The 20171-nt window shown below is 42.8% G+C and overlaps 2 protein-coding genes across 4 annotated transcripts in view; one reads left to right on the top strand and one right to left on the bottom strand.

Moving 5' to 3' along the window:
* The window catches only part of usp53b (ubiquitin specific peptidase 53b), a 57588-nt gene extending 43599 nt beyond the window's left edge, over nt 1-13989 (top strand). For all 3 annotated transcript variants that reach the window (XM_089132296.1, XM_039694150.2, XM_089132297.1), the window contains 6 exons: nt 1043-1697; nt 1774-1838; nt 8715-8781; nt 9542-10353; nt 10883-10967; nt 12401-13989. In XM_089132296.1, coding sequence (XP_088988422.1) covers nt 1043-1697; nt 1774-1838; nt 8715-8781; nt 9542-10353; nt 10883-10959 — 1676 coding nt within the window. In that variant the 3' untranslated portion in view covers nt 10960-10967; nt 12401-13989. The remainder of the gene's footprint in view (nt 1-1042; nt 1698-1773; nt 1839-8714; nt 8782-9541; nt 10354-10882; nt 10968-12400) is intronic.
* Nucleotides 13815-14961, bottom strand: fabp2 (fatty acid binding protein 2, intestinal). The gene is made up of 4 exons (XM_039694145.2): nt 14823-14961; nt 14500-14672; nt 14142-14249; nt 13815-14036 (listed from the first exon to the last, which is right to left on the bottom strand). Exons 1-4 carry the CDS (start codon nt 14887-14889, stop codon nt 13986-13988), a joined length of 399 nt encoding a protein of 132 aa, XP_039550079.2. The 5' UTR covers nt 14890-14961; the 3' UTR covers nt 13815-13985.
* Between the last annotated feature and the right edge of the window lie 5210 nt (nt 14962-20171).

Raw genomic sequence — 20171 nt, forward strand, 5'->3', positions numbered from 1 at the left:
GTAGAGTTGTGCTCAGGAGTAGAGCAGCTGTGGACGATTTTCTTTTTCTTTTTTGAGAGGCTGCGGATTAATTCTTTCTATGCACACAAATTATGATGTCACACTCTGCGCGCATGTTTTAAAAATATAGTTGAGCATGTTAATAGTCCTAGCACGTTTTAAATATCCAACTTAAAGTGTTTATTACAAATAAATTACTAAATTCTTAAAATAAATGTAAATGAACCATTTTCGGCACATTTACAATCCTGTGAAAACACCTCATGTGCTCCTGTCCACATTCCTCTCCTATGACACGGCCATCCGTCCCTTTGCAGAAGCACGTCGGGGGTTTCTCTCGTCATCAAACCGCAGAGACGTCACCTAATGCCTCAGAAAATCCGATCTGCCTGTTTACATGACAGTCGCATTGGCACATATCGGATTTATATCTGATATATTTCCACAAATGAACGAGGCCTGAAACCGATCTCAAAATATCCGAATGCATGCGTTTTGTTCCTGTTTACACTGTAATAGAACACATCCGATCTGTGTCGCATAATTATGAGCAAAAAATCGGAATTGGGTCACATTTCACTGACAGTGTAAACGGGGCCATAGAGAGTCTTTGCACTGATACAAAAAAAGTTATTAATTCAGGTTGGACAGAAGGCCTAGGTGTGAAATGCACAGCCCGCCACTGATGTACGGTATACCGTCCTTGTCCAGAAAGGAAATAAAGACATCATCAAAGTAGTCCATGTGACATCAGTGGGTTAGTTAGAATGTTTTTAAGCATTGAAAATACATTTTGGTCCATAAATAACAAAAACTACGACTTTATCCAGCATTTTATTGTCTTCCGGTTCTGTTGTCAATCTGTGTTCAGTGATGCTGAACGCGGATTGACTCTTTATTATATAAAGAATTATATAATATTATTCTTTAAATTATATTATGTTATTAGTAAATTAATTAATTTAATGTAGCTTAGATATATATTTTGTTCCACTGTATATTTATATTTCTAATGTGATTTTTTTTTTTTTTTTTTTTTTAGATATGACATATACTCTATCATCTTCTCCCCCTGAAAATGGCCAAAGGTTTCATTCTGACCAGAGACAGAGAACTCTCCCCTCACGAGTCTCTCGACCTGAGCATTCTTCAGTACATGTTCGTGTATCACCCCAGGAGTTACGCTCAAACCAGGGACTGGCCACTGGCACAAGCCGTCACATTGATTCATCATCTCTCTGCCATCGTGGGCCCACAAATCTCCCCGAGCGTGGCAAGTCCAAGCCCTCATGGAGACCGGTGCGAGAGGTCCTGAATGTGGACAGTGTGCTGAGCGAACTAGAACAACGTCAGAAGCAGCAACAACGTGGGAGCCCTCGATGTGTCCGCCGCTTTGGCCATGAGAGAGGGCTGATAAAGGAGAAACAAAAAGGTCTGATGACTATTTACGAAGATGACTCGCGTTTGGAGACTGAAAGTCAAAGCTCCCAGGAGTCTCAGCGACAGATAATGGTGACCAGACCTAAAGGTGGAGCAAATGTCGCACAGCGGAGTGATAATTGGATGATCCAGAGGACAGAGTCAGGATACGAGAGCAGTGATAGGTTGAGCAGTGGTTCCACCAATGCTGACTCACCAGGTGTTGAGAACTTCACAGGCAAAGAGCTCAAACTCAGTGAAGAAGCACAGCACCTCAGGTAGGATAAATTAAGTAAAGATTGGAAGTTTTTCTTTTGGATTCCTTGGTCTTAATGCAGTGGTGTATTTTCTCAGGGATCAAGGCCATAATAATCAAGGTGATTCAAAAATGGAGGGAGTGCGTTCTCCGCTGTATCACAGTGAGTGTTACTTATCTGCCATGGTTATCTAGTCACCTTTATTTCTATAATGTTTTATACAATACTGATTGTTTCAATGTAGCTTCCCCATAATATAGAGGAACATAACAAAATAAAAGATGCAAGCATCTTTAGATATGAAGCAAATTTTAATTATGCTGTAAAGTAGCTCTAAAAAGTCAAAAGTTTCATTATTCAGCTCAAGTCAGTTCAGTTTGTTGGTTCAGTTCAGTAAAGTCCATCATTTATGAAATTAGGTAAATACAAAGTTCTGTCATGAAACTAGATAGCACAGGCTAAATAGGTCCTTAACTTAATCTGCTTGAAATCACATCATTCTCTATATAGGGCACAGCTGTTTGGTTCCCGCTTAATCAGTAGCTAATTAGCTTGCTTGCTCAACCTTTAGTTAGCATTTTCTGTATAAGTGCAGCATGTTTTCAGAAACCCTCCACCTTCCCCAGCTCCACCTGTATCTGCAATGGGTAATTTGGGTACTCTATATTATATTGTACAGCAGCAGCATGTCTTTCTTTATCGCAGCGGCAGCAATAACAGCAGCAGTGTAGCGGATCTATTCTGTCAAGGACAAATTTATCAACATTGTCATACCAATTACAATGCCAAACACTCTGAAAGTTGTACAGAAATTAATTTCAGTTCAAGTTTTGTTCTGATAGTGTCAGTGCAGTTGATGCAGTGATAGCATCATCTCTTGTTACAATTTGTAAAAATAAAATTACGAGTGTAGTTAATTTGCTTCTTTAATATTTTACAATCAACAGTCTTGTAGTAGTCTTGACCAAGCATATTTGCACATGTGCTATACTGATGTTGAGTCTATTGGTGCTTATTCTGTATAAATCTAGCCCATGATTTCTGAGTTCTGTCTTTCCTGTCTCTTTTATCAGTCAGAAAAAAGCCCCCAGTCTTCAGTGTCACTTGATCCTTCAGAAATAATTCTAATAATTCTAATATGCTGATTTCTTGCTCAAGAAACATTTCTTATCATTATTATCAATTTTAAAAACATTTTACTGCTTATTATTTTTGTGGAAATGGTTTTCTGATGAATAGCAGGTTTAATTAACAGCATTCATTTGCATTTATTATGCTTATTCTTAGTGGAACATTTAGACCCCGTTTACACCTGGTATTAAAATGCGATCTGTATCCAGATAAGTTATCCGGATAATAAGTACTGATTCCATTTACACCTGGCCACATAAATGTGTTTTTGCAAAACGGATATAAATCCGATCTTCACCTCCTGCGTTATATGCAGATTTATTGGATTGCACGCCACCAAAAGCAACAGATCTGAGCGGCATTTTATTGATCATCAGCTAATTTCCAAATCAGAGACATCAATAAGAGAGAGTGGCAACAGGCCTGGTAAGATAATTTCGTTTCTTTACTTGAAGATGTGTTAACTGCGTCTGTGACTTACTTTCACTTTTATTTGCGATGTTTGCACGTTGAATAGATGCTCAGCTGCTCATCTGCGGTGATGCGTGTTGCGTGTCGCATCTGACTAGGCTATAACATGACATAGCCTATATAACACGCTCTCACTCGTTTATTTTTTAGCATTTTTGGGAGGAGTAAAATATACATATGTGGTTTCAACAACCAGATTGCGTTTACACCTAGTAAAGATCCGGACACAATGCGAGCCAGACTACCTCCAGATGTGGTCAGGCAGATCCGATCACGATCCGATCACAACGCGTTTACACCTTGCATTAACATGCGTTTTTTATTAACTTATCTGGATACAGATCGCATTTTAATACCAGGTGTAAACGGGGTCTTATTGTCCAGCCGAGAAACAAGGTGCTCGTCCAAAAAGCAAACCTGACGCGGTTGGAGAACTGCCACAGATTTGTCTCGTACCCCTCCACAAGAATCATAGGGCTTGGGATGACACTCTCGGCCAAAGCCTTCTAAGCAGAAGGCGGATCTGAGGACCGTCCTTCTCGTCCTGTCACCACTGGTGTCAAACTTCTAAGGGCCCCACCCCACAGTGCCCACATCACTTTTGTGCCCTCAGGGGCCGTTCTGCCAACCTCACCCTTGGTGCCAAGCACAGTGGTTTCCAGTGAGCTTATGAATCAAGGTCCATCACAAGGGGTTGTTTCATGCTCACACCATCTGAGCATGGTCAAAAAGCAGTAAAATCGATTGTTTCCTGCCAGTTCGCTTAAAGTCACCAAAGTGGCTGCTTTGAGTACACAGGAGGCCACCCTCAAGAGGCTGGTTCCCTAAGTAATTATCTAGAAAAGTGTAGGCTTCTGCTTCTGACATGGCTTCTTCCATGTCTCCATCCTTCCATAACACAGGAACTTCCTGAGGTTTTTTTTCAGGGGCGAATCATTCCAGTATCAGGTTCTTCCCTTTGGCCTAGCTCTATCACCCCGCACATTCACAAAATGCATGGTTCGCATTCTGTAATATATAAACGACTGGCTTATTCTAGCAGAGTCGGAGCAGATGGCGGTTCAGCATCAAGATGTTGTTCTCACTCACATTCAAAAGTTGGGGTTGAACCTGAATCCCAAGAAGAGTGTGCTTTCTCCAGTTCAGATGACCATTTTTTTTTGGTGTGGTGTGGGGTTCAGTATCTATGCAGGCCGTCCTATCGCCTGCTCATGTTGCTGCAATCCTCAGATCCGTAAATGAGATAAAGCTAGGCAAGTCATTCACTGTGAAACAGTTTCGTTCCCACCTCTTGAGATATGGAACATGTGGGTTTGACCTCTGAGGGGGCCCCCAGGTTCACAGGTGATTATCTTCTCAGTATATACAGGGACAGGCACTTACAAAGCATGCCATTTGGGCATTATATTGTTCCCAAAGCAGCATTGACCCAGCATCAGAAGTGATCGAAATGCTGCGTCACCTTGCCATACTTCCTTCATCCGTGTCATCGACTTGCTTCGGCTAATTGAAGCGAACGCCGGTCATTTTGGATGTGCTTTTATGCTTTCCTGGTCGTGACGTCTCCTGCCTGGCGCAGCAAGCGAGACAATGAGCAGGATCTCCGGTATCTATTTGAATAGCATAGCGTTGCCTCTTGGGACCCAGAGTTAGAGGACACTGTTATTTTATTTAAAAATTGGGTACCGCTGACTGTGGGGCTAGTGGCAGAACAGAAACAAAACTCTCCATCTGGCCTTTCTCCGGTGATGCGGTCACCATCTCCCGAAGAGCTTCTCTCTTCATTTCTTGGTCTTGGGACACTTTCTCTGACACTTACCGCCTGGTTTGGCAGGGGCCTGGACGGGCTGGGCAGCATTCCTACGACCTGCTCCACGCTGTGGCCTGGGTGGAGGCTGCTACTGAGGCTGACCGGTGGTGGCAAAGGGGGCCACCCTTAGCTCGTTTAGTTTACACTCAAATGTTAATGGGCACTAGGGTTGGGAATCGTGAGAAATTTTCCGGTTCCGGTTCCGATTCCGGTTCCGCCAAACGATTCCGGTTCCGGTTCCGGTTCCCATTCAATTAAAAATATTAGTAAGAGAAAAATCCACAATCCTTTTTGTGTTTATTTCTTATAGTACATGACAAATTAGTTTAACAGACTGGTAATGTAAACAAACTCAAAATATTATTAAGCAATCTTTGCAAAAAAAAAAAAAAAAAATATATATATATATATATATATATATATATATATATAAAGGAAATAAAAAAAATTCTGCATTCTCTATAATAATTTAGACCTCTCCTTTATTGTATCTCCAACAGTGAAGAATACCCTCTCACAAGGAATAGTATATGCTTTAACACACATGTGTGTAGAACAGATTATTTTTTAAAACGGTTTGAATGATTGATTCATAAAGACTTTACTTATTTAATTACTGGATAAATCGGCGCTCTAGCAGTTAATAAACAGAACTGCATGCGTCTTGCGGAAGAACATTGTTGCCGGAGCTACTTCTCTCTGTTTATGTCCATGACGAGTCACGCAGGCATTGGGCTACTCCGCAGCAGCTGCGATCCGCCGGCCAGTCTAAAGAAGTCCGAGTATTAACGCTTATTATAGGCTTTACGTAGTGATTCAAGATAAGACAAAAACACGGTTTGAAAAAAAAACATTATGATGTACTCGCTAGGGTGACCACCTGCTAATAAGCCCAAGGGGGGACAAGGGGTATGTTTCTGAGGGACAAGGTGGGACACTGCTTGGCGCGGCGGTGCCCCCACCCCACGGGCAGACTCTGATAGTGGTTTACCCATATCTAGAATTGTTACTATTGCCTTACTGTTTGTACATGAATAATTGTTCAAAAAAAGCACATACCTTAGCACATACATTAATAATGCCCTATTCCCTAAACATGTTTTGCTGATAGGCTATATGCTGATGCTCATGATAGGCCAACCAATGTTTTTTTTTTCTAAATAAAGATGAATATTTTGAACATTCAATGAATTGACAGATGCACTTCCACTTACGATTTACTTTAGCTATTTAATTTTATTTATTTTTCATTACAATTAATTCACTTTAAATAAATAAAAATATAAAATTATAGGATTAACAGGAATTTTAGTTGCTCAACACCACAGGAATAGTTTTAAAAAAAGTCGAAAAAAAGTCTAAACTCACAACTCCAGAGGTTCACGGAACGAGAAGCTGCGCTGTCATGACAACAATGAAAAAGTTGACAACAACCTAGTCGGCAGGTCACGTGGGAGTGGCAACCAGTGTTGGGGAAGTTCACTTTCTACATGAACTAGTTCAAAGTTCAGTTCACACATTTTAAAATGAACTAGTTAAGTTCAAAGTTTGCACAGAAATGTACGATTTTTGCCATCTTCACCGACCTCGTTATAAAATCCGTTTAAATTATCATACGACGCCTTTGTCAATGGTGGCCGCGGTGCGACACTGATGGCTTGTGTTGCCAGATTGGGTGTTTTTTCGCTACATATTAAGCCCTGTTTACGGTGAGTTTTAGCCGGGTTTTCGCCTGGAAGGCTCTATAAAAATCTGGCACCCCATTAAACTGAGAGAGCGTGCGTTCACAGACACCGGAATGAACGAGTTCACACGTTCATCGGGACAGGCAGTAAAACAATACGTTCAGTTCACCCAAAATATGAACGAGTTCTGAAAATATGAACGAGTGACCGACTTTTTTTTTCTTTTTGAGAAAGCATTGATTATGCGTGACACAGTCTCAATTTGCGGGACGCATGAATTGGGCTTCAAACGCTGTGCACGCACGCGCTACGCGGGACGGGTGGTCACCCTAGTACTCGCTCATTGTATATATTTTGTAAATTCTGAACACAAAAAATATACGGACTGCATCTGTTTTGACCACTACCGTCAATGTTTACTCAAACTATAATCTCACTAATTCTGTAACGGAAATCATTTGAATATGTTAAACAAATAAATATTGAGACTGTGTGATTGTAAAGCAGTTTCATATCGACAACTGCTCTCTCTCTCTCTCAGCGCAAACAGGCGCGCGCAGCGTGCGTGTGTCTGTGTGTGACAAATGCAGCGCGTGTGAGAGCAAATCGCAACTTCAGTGGTGAAGTTTTTGTCATTTAGGAATAAGACGGCGTCTTCTACTCCCAGCACTTCGCCCACATGATGATATCGCATCGGCATCAGAACCGTTTTCGGAACCGAAACTTAGGAATTTTGCACGGTTCCGGTATTTTTTCAAAAACACAACCGGTTCTGGAAAAGAACCGGTTCTCGGTTCCCAACCCTAATGGGCACTCAGGCGAAATTCCAATTCATCGGTTCGTTCTGATGTGACGTCGATCGTGACCAACTGAAGGGAAACTATCTACATTACATTTCATGAATCGACGCACTACAAATTGCTTATTCTGTGGAGAACATAATTTTTAACCCCCTTTTGTGGAGTAAATACATATTTTATTCACAGAATGAGCATTTCAGGTCACAAAAGGATGTTTTAGTTTGATCTTCAAATGAAAGTAAGCTCCATCAAACCCCAAAAGATACACTTTCATTTGGAGACATTCCAAAAAACTGAATGTCATTCTACAGTTTTGTCATATGTTTGAATACTTTATGATTTAGCGCAACTCTAATTCTCTCTAATTCCATGGTAGCACATGGTAGCATGCCAAAAACTGAGAAAATCCCTCTCCCTCCTTCTATGAGAGCAAAAACAGAAGCAGCTTTAAATTTAAAACACATTGTACCACTAAAGATTGTTATATTAGGTTGGAAAATGGGGATGTAGGAGGAAGAGAGAGAGAGAGAGAGAGAGAAAACGAATTCTTTATAATGCCTTAGTTGCACCATTGTCGATCAGTCTTGTGTGGCAGTCACAAAAGCAGCCCCTTGATATCTCTGTCTTTAAAATCTGCATGTACTATTTCCGAATCTTGGTTTCCCAGAAGTCATGGACTTTTAAATCCCATTTTTAGTAAAGAAAACAAAAAAAAAAACAAAAAAACATCTGAATCTCATGCACAAGTAGAACAGCACATATTTGGTAAAGAGACAAATACAGTAGTACAGAAAATTGAAAATAAAATAAATATCCTCAATTGTAAAATGTTTTCTAACTAATGCCTAAATCTTAGACTTAGAGCACATGTTGTATCCTGTTGCTTTATCCTTACATGGAACTCAGCAGGTTGGCAGGAAAGAGATGAATAGTCTGTCTATTTATAAATAAGTGAGTAGGATGTGTCCTAGTGAGTGTGTCTGTGCCCACTGTGATCCAGATAGAGGGATTTTGGCAGTTTGGTTCCTTTGTCGCTACACACCAATGGCAGAGATGCAAAAATCCACCTTTTTAGGCTTTATTGTTCCTTTTGTTCTATGTTTTAGAAAATAAATTATTGGTTTGCATTTTGTTTCCTCAGGTAAGCATTTGGTTAAAATTCAGGGAAAGAACTCAGAACATCTCATGAAAGGCAGTCCAAGTTCAAGGTATTTGCAGGCATTGCATTTACACTGCAAATATGTTGCAATATATAATTCACATTTATAAAAGGATTTTATGGTGATATTTGAATCACAGTTTGATCACAATAATAAAAAGACAAATATAAACTCTCAAAAAAATCCAGTTGATACTAACTTGTTTTTAAGGCTACAAATAATGCATTGACTGTTGCAATGACATGCCTCTATTTTTGTTTTAACTTTTTTCAAGAAATGCATTAAAATGCAATTTGTACAATGACTTGAATACATCTTATGTTTTTAATTTATGAATTAAAATGCATTTTTAAAGGTTATAAAACAAAAACGTGAGGGTGATGTAACTGTGTTGATATATTCATGAAGAAAAAAGCCTCATTAAAAGAATGTATTGTACTGTAATTACTCACACAAGTTACCACATGACATTTGTGACATTTGAGTCATTAAATGCAAACTTTTCTCAAACATATTTTAAAATTTTTTCGAAACTACATAAAATCAACATCTATAAAAAAGTACATTTCCAAAAAATTGGCACGTTTGTTTTAAACTAGATTTTTACAAGACTTGTCCGCATCTTAATCATGGACACTTTGGCTCCTTTAACAGCAATTGTGTAACAGTCCATTTCTGTCGTTTTTCATTGTTGTTGTTTGTTCATTTTGTTAGTTTAAATGAGACAATACAATATGTTATCTGAAATGTGTACAGTAAATATGATGAAATAAGGTGACATCTAAATAAAAGTGTTCATGTTTCACAGAAGGAAGCTTAGATACTCATCCTGTGGTGCCAGGAAAGGGGGCTACGCAGAGAAAGACCCATCGGCCGGCAACCTTCAAGTAGAGCAACAGGAAGTTTCCATGCGATGGCACCACAGTCCGGAAAGCCCCCTTCTGCGCCGCCTGGGCAAGATCAGCAGTTCAGAGTGTAACAGTTCTGATGAACTCACTAACCCTCTTTCAGAGCAGGAAGACAGTGCTTATCGTTCTAGCACCAGTGAAGTCGCTCCACACGAATCACCGGGTCCTAATCGCACCATTTACCCTTTGCAGCCGAGGGAAGAGTCAGCAATAGCTCCATCAATGCCAACTCATTCCAAACACGGACAGCGACCGATTGAGATACAGACTCCACCCTTCCGTCCCAGAATTTTACAGGAGCCATCCCAGACAGCATCCAGAGCATCCGACCGTGGCGTTTCATCGTTGCACACCACTGCAGTACACAAGAGAATGGAAATCAATGGCACATGCCCAAGCTCATCAGATGTGAGCTCAAAATCGTGTTCGGACCAGGAAAGAGGGGAGCAGGTGTCCTGCCAGCCTGAGGAAAGATCTTGTGGGTGGGATAAGCCATCTACCTCAGTGTCTCCAGGATCTGGAGTAGCACTGACCACTTATTTCTCTGTGGATAATTGTATGACAGACAACTACAGACTAAAGTATCACCACCAGAGGCCGTTGGTCCTCTCCATGCCTGAGCCGAGAGGAGCTGTTAAGGACGGGAGAGACACGGGACAGTCAAGCCGCATAGAGAACCAGTCTGAACGTGCCAAAAATAAGTCTGACTCTGGTATGTTAGAGCTCAGCTGAGCTGTTCATTCAATCATTGATATATTGCTATATTTTTGGGGTTCATAAGATTTTTTTTTTATGTTTTTGCTTATCATGGCAAATGTATTTGACCAAGAAACAGTATACACGGTAAAATCGTGAAAACATATTCCAGTTTTAAATAACTGTGTTCTGTTATTTATTTTTACATTTAAACTTAACATTTATTCCTGTAATGCAAAATCCAAAGCTGAATTTTCAGCATCATTACTCCAGTCTTGAGTGTCACATAATCCTTCAGAAATCATTCTAATATGCTGATTTGGTGCTCAAGTAATATTTATTATTAATATCAAGGTTAAAAACAGTTTTTTTTTCTTTTGTAACATTATGAATGTTTTTACTGATACCATTGAGCAATTTAAAATATCCTTGCTGAATAAAAGTATTTCTTAAAAAAAAAAATCTTACTGACCCCAAACCTTTGAATGGTAGTGTACGTACTAACTGTAGTTACTAGCTTTAATAAACTAAGTTGTCCTTTTCAGGCAATAGCATCAATAAGCCCACTGCTAAATGGCACCCTGTCACTTCAAAAGGGCTAGATGAACATGGATATTTGTGAAAGTTATGGTAAGTTCTCGCCAAACCTTCAGATATTGTTTTAAACTTAAAAGTTTAAAATGTAGGCTACAATTCTTCAACTAATAATAAAAAAGTAGGCTACAATTCTTTGAATAATAATGTTGCACATTTTTGTAGCAATGCACTTGCTAACTGTTAAGATTTTACAATAAACTACTAAAGTTGAACCATAAGATAATTGTTTATTAGTGAATGCAATAGATAACACAAACTAACAATGTGCAATACATTTAGTAAATGAATTAAAATAACATTAATATGTCATGAATGAACAATGAACAATAACAGATTTATAAATTATTTTAACCTGAATTAAATGCAATTAAACAACTGTTCAGTGCTAATTCATGATATAACTGATGCTGACAAATGCTTTTTATGAAGTAAATTATTTATTTAAAATGGCTGTTTTAAATAATGATTCTCTACTTTACTGCATCACTGTAAACACAAATATGTTGGAAAAAAAATCCAAAGTTTAAGCAAGCAGAACTGGTTGATTTTTATTTTGTACTCATACATTTAAATTGGTCTTAACTTAAAATATTTGAGTAAGCTAAATAATTCATACATTCAACTTATAATTGAAGAGTTCAGATGCAAAAGCCTCTAAATGCCATTTGAAATTTTCTTCTAAAATGACCATTTTTATCAAGCTTGTATATATAAGTTCAGTAATTTCACTTAAATGACAATTAATAGGTAATCTTCATTGCCATTTAAGTGAAATTACTTAACTGAAATATACAAGCTTGATAAAAATGGTCATTTTAGAAGAAAATTTCAAATGGCACTTAGAGGCTTTTGCATCTGAACTCTTCAATTATCATATATATCAAAAAATATATATATTTTGTGAGCACAGTTTCAGTTAAATTAAAAGAAACAATATATAAAACTAAAAGCAATTAAACTATTTGGATTACTTAAAATGTGTCAGTTTTGTGACCTCAAAAGAAAAAGAAAGTTTTAAATACTCATAAAGGTTAAAAAGATAACCTTTAATCTTAAAGGTTAAAGATACTGGTAGATTAATTTGTTACCATTTTTTTTTTAAATAAAATGAAATTAAATAAAATTAAATTATTAAGCATTAGGTAAAAAACGTAAAATGTTACCTAAACAAATAAATGAAATAAAATAATTGCAAGTACTAAAATGACTTAAAGGGAAATAAATAAAGACAAAAAAAATATAATTTAAATGAAAACTGAAAATGTAAAAGCTAATTCAAAATATGAAAAAATACTATAATTCTTAATTAATAATACAAAGAAGAATGCCAATTCAGCCATTGATTGACTACTGCTACTAACACTGTAACAACTACAATAATAATAAAGAATGAATTGATGTTTTCAGACATTTGACTAGTACATTATGTATTTAAAAACATAAAAATAAATCTTCTTTGTTTTTAGGTCCTGGTGACCCAGTGAGAAGTAATGCAAGAGAATTGCCAAAGATGTTAAACATATGGATTGTTTTTGTACTTAGCATAGGAGAGATGTGTCCTTTTGTACACTCTCCCTGTAAATTGTGAAGTTTGAGTATCTTATGAGATCCACAACAGCCATCCCCAAGAGGGCAGTATGCACTTTGGCTTAAATCAGTATTTGCTTGTGAATGACCATTTTATGCTGAATATCAAATTTATTGATTATCTTTTACTGAATTGTGATAGATAATACAGTATACTACCATTCAAAAGTTTTAGACCGGTAAGATTTTTTTAAAATGTTTTTAAAATAAATCTCTTCTGCTCACCAAGGCTGCATTTATTTGACCCAAAACACAGCAAAAATAGTAATATTTTGACACATTTCGATTTGAATATAATATTTTAAAATGTAATTTATTCCTGTGATGTTAAAGCTAAATTTCTGTGTAACATGATCCTTCAGAAATAATGGTTTGTTTGTTTGTTTGTTTTTCTTCAGGATTCTTTGATGAATACAAAACTTTGGTAACATTATATACCATTAAAAAAAAAGTAAGATTTTTTAAAGAAATTTAAAAACAATACTTTTATTCAGCAAAGACGTAAAGATATTTATAATGTTACAAAATTTCTATTTAAAAAAAAAAATTGTGACAACTTTATATTCATAAAATAATCCTGAAAAACTATTTTCAACATTGATAATAATAATAATAAATGCTTCTTGAGCAGCAAATACGCATATTAGAATGATTTTTGAAGGATCAAAGACCGGAGTAATGATGCTGATATTTCAGCTTTGCAATCACAGGGATGAATTACATTTTAAAATATATTCAAATAGAAAACTCTTATTTTAAATTGTAAACACATTTCACAATATTACTGTTTTTTCTGTATTCTTGGATCAAATAAATCCAGCCTTGGTGAGCAGATGAAACTTGTGTTAAAAACATTTAAAAATCGTACCAACGGTACGACGGTAGTGTGTATATATAAAATAAGTCTTAAAGACAGAGTCTTAAAGACAGAGAAAGCGTCTTTGACATTAATTTCATTGCAAATGGACCTTTGTACATACTCCCTAGAGTTTGTTTGTGGAGTGCCTTCCTGCGATTTTTTTTTCATGCAAAATATTGACATAATTCAAAATGAATGAATAATGTAAAATGAAATCCCCTATATATTTTTGGAGATGATTATGCTGTTATTTTTATTCTTTGTTTAATAAACTTCAAATGTTCAATCACTGACACAATATTTTTTTTACACCTGAAAACATTCTAAATGTTTTGCTTTTTAAACAACGGAACACATTGTAATGTATCACAATGTATGTCTATTAGAAATGAGTCACAACACATGCAGCGTACAATTAAAACTGTTCACACAAGGACGTAAAAAGGGCTTTATTGCCATAAATATCAAAACTCATAGTGCAAATGTACATACATGCTTTGTAAACTTTAGGGCTGCCAATTTGTTAAAACCATTATCATCGGGTTGAATGCTTACAACACTTGGTTTCAAATCGTCAAACTAAATGTTGAATTGCTAATGGCATTTTAACCCCTCTTGAAAATCCTCTTGGCCTCGACACCTTCATAGCAATAACACTGCAAGCAACAAAAAAATCAAAAGTGAGACAACACAAGTTTATAGCATTTATTCCAAATTTTTATTTGAAGAAATGTCATAATCCATAAGGAACAACAGTTTACCTGTACAAGTTCATCACCGATAATCTTCCTGGTTGTTATCAGCATCTTTCCATTGTCCTTGCGTGTAAAAGTCCCTTTGAGCGTGTCTCCCTCCATGACCCAGGATCCCTGCAATCAGAATGTCAAAGGTCAGACTTATTTTGATCTTAGCAGTGTGACATTCCCTCGTTGACCTGTTAGTGATTCAGGAGGCTTGAATAGAGGGTGTTAAGAAAGTGACGCATTTTTTCTCTGAACATCTGAACCTTTGCCCTTTGGTTCACTATGGGTAAAAGGTTCTTAGTGGAACCATAGATGCCAAAACAGAGCCTTTATTTCTAAGGTTGTAAAGACTGAAATTTGAAATTATCGTACTTACTGTGAGCTCAGTGCCGTCTGCCATGGTATAGCTAAAAGTGACACCCAGAGTAAATTCAATATCCACTGTGCGGAAAGCGCTGACTTCCTTCAAATTGAACTTATCTCCAGTCTGCTGCACGGTGATCTTCAGGTTGTCATGAGAAGCTAGTTTCCTTTTCACCATGTTGATGCCTGTTGAAGATATGCAGTACACAAGCACAAACTCCTTATAAATAATGGCTCGCTGAATCACTCAACATCTTTAGAAAGAATATTGAAGCGTTTGATCTTGAAACCAACAATGTTCAGGCGATGCTTTGTCGAATTTGTCTGTCCACTCACCCATTTCTTCCAAGAACTTCTCGTAGTTCTCATTGCGGTCAACTTTCCAGGTCCCATTGAAGGCCATGATGACAGACTGCTGTGATCCTGACGGTGGCCTAACTTTACCCCGTGCCTGTCTTTTATACCTGTGCGAGTGAAGGCACGCTGTCTTATCTGGGAATTATCTCCATGCTGATGTGGCCGAGTAAAGCTCACAGAGTATAAAATTCACCCTCCCTACAGGCTATACACATCCCCGCCTGCCTTGCTTCATCATTGATTGTGCAAAAAGAGTGGAGGCTTCAAGTCATTCCATGAGAACAAGTACTCACTTGTGTTTGATGCATGTCAAATATTCACATGGCATTAGTGTCTCTGTTGTTCTCACACAAAGTCCTCCTTTTGTTTGAATTGTTTGCAGGGTTTTTCTGTTACACTTGTTGTGTAGGTTTATGTGGCAATAACTTCTGTGGAACTCTGAGTGGTGCATTAAGCAATGAATTTCGTCTGAATCGGTTGCGTCTTTTAAATTGGGAACTGTGAAAGGCGAAACTATTCTAATGGGGTTCCCTATCGTAGTCACTTCGAGTTACGTCAGAAGTGACGGAGATTGGGGGTTTCGCATAGAAAGCCAATCCTCTTCGAGTATTAAAACACGAGCCAATGGCATGCAATGCCTTGGGGCTGCGGAAATTTGCATAGCGTACTCCGCCCTACTCCGTGAGTATAAAAGGAGGAAGTGAACGCAACCGCAGTATGTTTTCGCTTCGGAGCCAAGAGAACCTCTTCACTCCTGAAAGCACTGTTCAAGACTCTTCGAGACGAGCGTCCTCTTCAGTGTTGGTGTGACGGCGGTACCCAGCGAGATTCTGCATCGCCTGCGATCTGAGCAGTGGTCTGCCAGACTTTGCGCTTCTCCCTGGTCGCTTCAGCGCTGAAAGAGTGAATTTCCTCCTCTCATTGAAAGAGCTGCACGCGCACGTCTTTTTAAAGACGGTTCGCCCGTGCTCTTCTGGGTGTGATTGATTTCTGTCGTCATCTGATGGTCACGATCGCTGCTTTGTATGCCTGGGCATTTCAGCATGCAGCAGCAGCGTTCGTGGATGACTCATTTTCCTTCTGTGGGAACATGACCATCTCTACACTGAGGTCGAGACTCAATGATCTCACTTGAGTGAGAGTCCCGGTCCCCCCCGCTCGATCGGTTTCCTCCATAGGGGGCCCGTCGACCCGGGGACCTGGTGATTTACGGTGATGGTGTGGGATAAGCCCCGACGATTCCTCGGGCCACACCTCCCGCCTCAGTGCGAGAGCCAGCGAGCGTTAGTTCGATTCAGTCGGTTGCTTCTTCGGTGGCACCGGCTGCTTCGGGCAGCGCTCCAGATGATGACGCGATGTCGATCACAGCATCACTAGGCGGGCTTGACTCCTCGGGAAGTGAGGATGCGGCCGCGTTGCCTCCCTCGGGAGCGTCAGCGCCGCCGTGTCTGATCCCGCGATGATGGCCGTGCTATCTCGGGCGTCCGTGAGCATCGGGTGGGGGTGGAACTCCGCCCCTCCCCGATCTCTCGCGGCTGAATAATTGGTTTTTGGGTAACGCTGCCGCCTTACGGCCACGGCCAACCCCAATTTCCTTTTTTCCCCGAGTTGCATGCGGAACTGACACGCACTAAAAAATAAATAAATAAAAAAATAAATAAAAAAAAAAAAAAAAAAGCGTGCTTAGTTCCCCGCCCTTCCTCCCCTCGGCGATGCGGCTGTCTGTGGGTACGCTGGGGCTCCCCCGGTCAACCGGCGGTTGCTCTCAGATGCCCCTCCAAAGCCTATGGGTTCTCGTCGTCTATGGCGGCGCGATTCTGTAGAGCGGCGGGACAGGCAGCCTCCGCCCTGCATATGATGAGCACCTACAAAGCTAGCTGCTCAGGAATGTGCACGAGGAGGTGACGGACCAAGCGAGCTGCGAGCCTGTCGCCTACCTTGTCCTTAAACGGGTCACGGAGGCGGTCGCTCGCTCCCTTGGTCAGATGATGCCCACCGCTGTGGTCCAGGAGCATCATAATGTTCGGCGGTGCGGTCCAGGACTTTGCCCAGCACTTCTCGACCGCCTAGGAGCAGACGAAGGCGGTTTCTCTGCCCCGACGGCCAGCTGCTGCCTCCAACCAGCCGTCGGCTCGGACGCCTCCGCCAGCTCGCCGCCGAGGACGCCCCCCTGCGGCTCCCTTCCCTCCCACGCGGCCCCAGCAGCAGCCTTCAGCCGGTTCGCGTCGCGGAGGAGGCCACAGGTAAGCGTCCCAAGAAAAGAGCCCCCCCTCAGGCCGCGTGCCCCGCTAGATGCCAGGCGAAGCGATGTTCCTGAGGCGGGCCGCTCAGTGATAGTGTCATGGTTTTTCTCAGGAGGCGGTGGCAGGGCCCCTCCTTCCCCGGTGGAGGGCCGGTGGAGAATCTTTTGTTCTAGCTAGCTCCCTGAGCTGGTTGAGGAAAAGCTGACACTGTCATTGAGCACACAGACTGGAATGAGCGCGCACGACGTCCAGTGCGTCGCCCCGTTCATTCCTCTCTGTCTCGGAGGGCGCGGAAGGGTGCGTGTGTCGTCCCCGGGCTACGCCAATCCCTTCCCCCTCTGTCGCCAGACCCCCGGCAGAACAGACCCCCGTGGAACGCTCTGCCTTCCCTGGTCTCTTCTGTCGGGGAGCGGGTTTCGACGGTGCATCCGGACGGGGTAACTCCTGCACGCATGCCGGTCGACCCGCCTCGCTGCCCCTCCGGGGGGACGTCTGTGGTTCGCATGACCCCGTTGGCTCACTTCCTGGAAGCCTGGCTAGCGCTTCCCGGGGTTCCCGCTGGGTCATCAGAACGATCGGATTCGGCTACGCGATTCAGTTCGCACGGTCTCTTCCCCGCTTCAGGGGAGTTCGCTCCACGATGGTTGGTGGCAATGCCCCAGTCTTGAGAGCGGAGATTGCGACCCTGCTGGCGAAGGGTGCAATCGAGACGGTCCCTCCAGCCGAGGTGAGGTCCGGGCTTTACAGCCCCTACTTCATTGTCCCCAAGAAAGACCGGTGGGTTACGACCGATCCTGGACCTGCGCATTTTGAACCGTTCTCTCCATCGACTACCGTTCAAAATGCTCACGGCCAAACGCATTTTCGAATGTGTTCGGTATCAGGATTGGTTTGCAGCGATCGACCTGAAGGACGCGTACTTCCATGTCTCCATTCTCCCTCGACACAGACCGTTTCTTCGGTTTGCCTTCGAGGGCCAGGCATACCAGTACGCCGTTCTCCCATTCGGGTTAGCTCTGTCCCCTCGCGTCTTCACGAAGATCGTCGAGGCAGCCCTTGTTCCCCTTCGCGAACACGGGGTTCGCATCCTGAACTATCTCGACGACTGGCTGTTACTAGCACACTCTCGAGCTCAGGTTTGCGAACACAGAGACCTGGTGCTACGGCACCTAGCCCGTCTGGGCCTTCGGGGCAACCGGGAAAGGAGCAAACTTTGCCCCGTGCAGAGGATCTCTTTTCTCGGCATGGAGATAGACTCGGTCGCCGTGTCCGCGCAGCTCACGAACGAGCGCGCGCATTCACTGCTGGCTTGTCTTCGACAGTTCGAGGGCAAGAGTGCGGTTCCACTGAAACTATTTCAGAGGCTCCTGGGGCATATGGCATCCGCGGCCGCGGCAACGCCGCTCGGTTTGCTTCATATGAGACCGCTTCAGCTGTGGCTTCGCGATCGAGTCCCGAGGTGGGCATGGCATCGCGGCTCGCTCCGAGTTCCAGTGACTCCGACGTGCCGCCGATCCTTCTTCCCGTGGTCGAACCTCAGCTTTTTACGGACAGGGTCCCTATTCAGCGAGTTTCCAGGCATCTCGTTGTCTCCACGGATGCGTCTACCACGGGTTGGGGTGCCATGTGCAATGGGCATGCAGCCGCCGGTTCCTGGACAGGAGCCCAGCGCCTCATGCACATCAATTGCCTCGAGCTGTTGGCAGTACGGCTCGCCCGGCACCGCTTCCGAGCGTGCTCTAGGGCCAGCATGTGCTTGTCCGCTCAGACAACACTACGGCAGTAGCGTACATCAACCACCAGGGGGGGTCTACGCTCGCGCCGGTTGTCGCAGCTCGCCCGCCACCTCTTGATATGGAGTCAGAAGCACCTGAGGTCCCTTCGTGCAGTTACATTCCTGGAGACCGGAACCGGGCAGCCGCGAGCTGTCCCGGGCCCGTCCCATCTCCGGCGAATGGCGACTCCATCCCCAGTCGGTCCAGCTGATTTGGGACCAGTTCGGGGAGGCACAGTTAGACCTGTTCGCCTCTCGGGACTCGTCCCACTGCGCCCAGTTATTCTCTGACCCGCGGCTCTCTCGGCTCGGATGCGCTGGCGCACAGCTGGCCACGGGGCCCACGCAAGTGTGCGTTCCCCCAGTGAGCCTCCTTGCACGGGTGTTGTGCAAGATCAAGGAGGACGAGGAGCAGGTCTTGCTGGTAGCCCCCTACTGGCCCACCAAGACGTGGTTCTCCGAACTCTTGCTCCTCGCGACAGCACCTCCTTGGCCTATTCCTCTGAGACCGGACCTACTCTCTCAGAGACGGGGCACTCTGTGGCACCCTCGTCCCGATCTTGGAGGCTGCACGTGTGGCTCCAGGACGGGACGAGGCAGGTTTGAGTTCGCTGCCACCTGCGGTGGCGGCAACCATCACTTCCGCAAGAGCGTCGTCCACGTGACACCTTTATGCGTTGAAGTGAAACCTCTTCGTCAATTGGTGTTCTTCTCGCTGAGAAGACCCCCGGAGATGTTCGATCGGAGTCATGCTTCCTTCCTGCAAGAGGGGTTGGAGCGCAGGCTGTCGCCCTCCACCCTTTGGATTATGTCGCGGCCATTGCCGCGTCTCATGATGCAGTGAAAGGTAAGTCTATGGGAAGCATGACCTGGTCATCAGGTTCCTGAGGGGAGTGAGGGGGCTAAATCCGCCTCCCTCCCCTCCTGCCCTCTGGGGACCTCTCAGTAGACCTGGGTGCTCTGCAGAGGCCTCCCCTGGAGCCTTTGCAGTCGGTAGAGTTTTTGCCCTGTCCTATGTGACAGCACTCCTGATTGCATTGGTATCCATCAGGAGAGTAAGGGACCTGCACGCACTCTCTGTTGACGAAGTGTGCCTGGAGTTCGGGCCGGCTTACTCTCACGTATTCCTGAGACCCCGGCCTGGATATATGCCCAAGGTTCCTACCACTCCCCTCCGGGACCTGGTGGTGAACCTGCAAGCGCTGCCCCTGGAGGAGGCAGACCCAGCCTTGGCACTGCTCTGTCCGGTACGTGCTCTCCGCACCTATGTCGACAGAACGCAGTGTTTCAGGACCTCAGACCAGCTCTTTG

This window comes from Pimephales promelas, chromosome 6 (genome assembly GCF_988280905.1).
Source record: "Pimephales promelas chromosome 6, fPimPro1.hap1.1, whole genome shotgun sequence".
In the NCBI taxonomy this organism is placed as follows: Eukaryota; Metazoa; Chordata; class Actinopteri; order Cypriniformes; family Leuciscidae; genus Pimephales; species Pimephales promelas.

What these genes read in the sequence shown, in the direction of transcription:
- fabp2 (XM_039694145.2), bottom strand. Translation starts at nt 14,889, where the DNA reads ATGGCCTTCAATGGGACCTGGAAAGTTGACCGCAATGAGAACTACGAG. An exon ending in GAAGTTCTTGGAAGAAATGG is followed by an intron (nt 14,673 to 14,822) that starts GTGAGTGGACAG and finishes TATCTTCAACAG; the next exon opens with GCATCAACATGGTGAAAAGG. An exon ending in CAGACGGCACTGAGCTCACA is followed by an intron (nt 14,250 to 14,499) that starts GTAAGTACGATA and finishes TTCTGATTGCAG; the next exon opens with GGATCCTGGGTCATGGAGGG.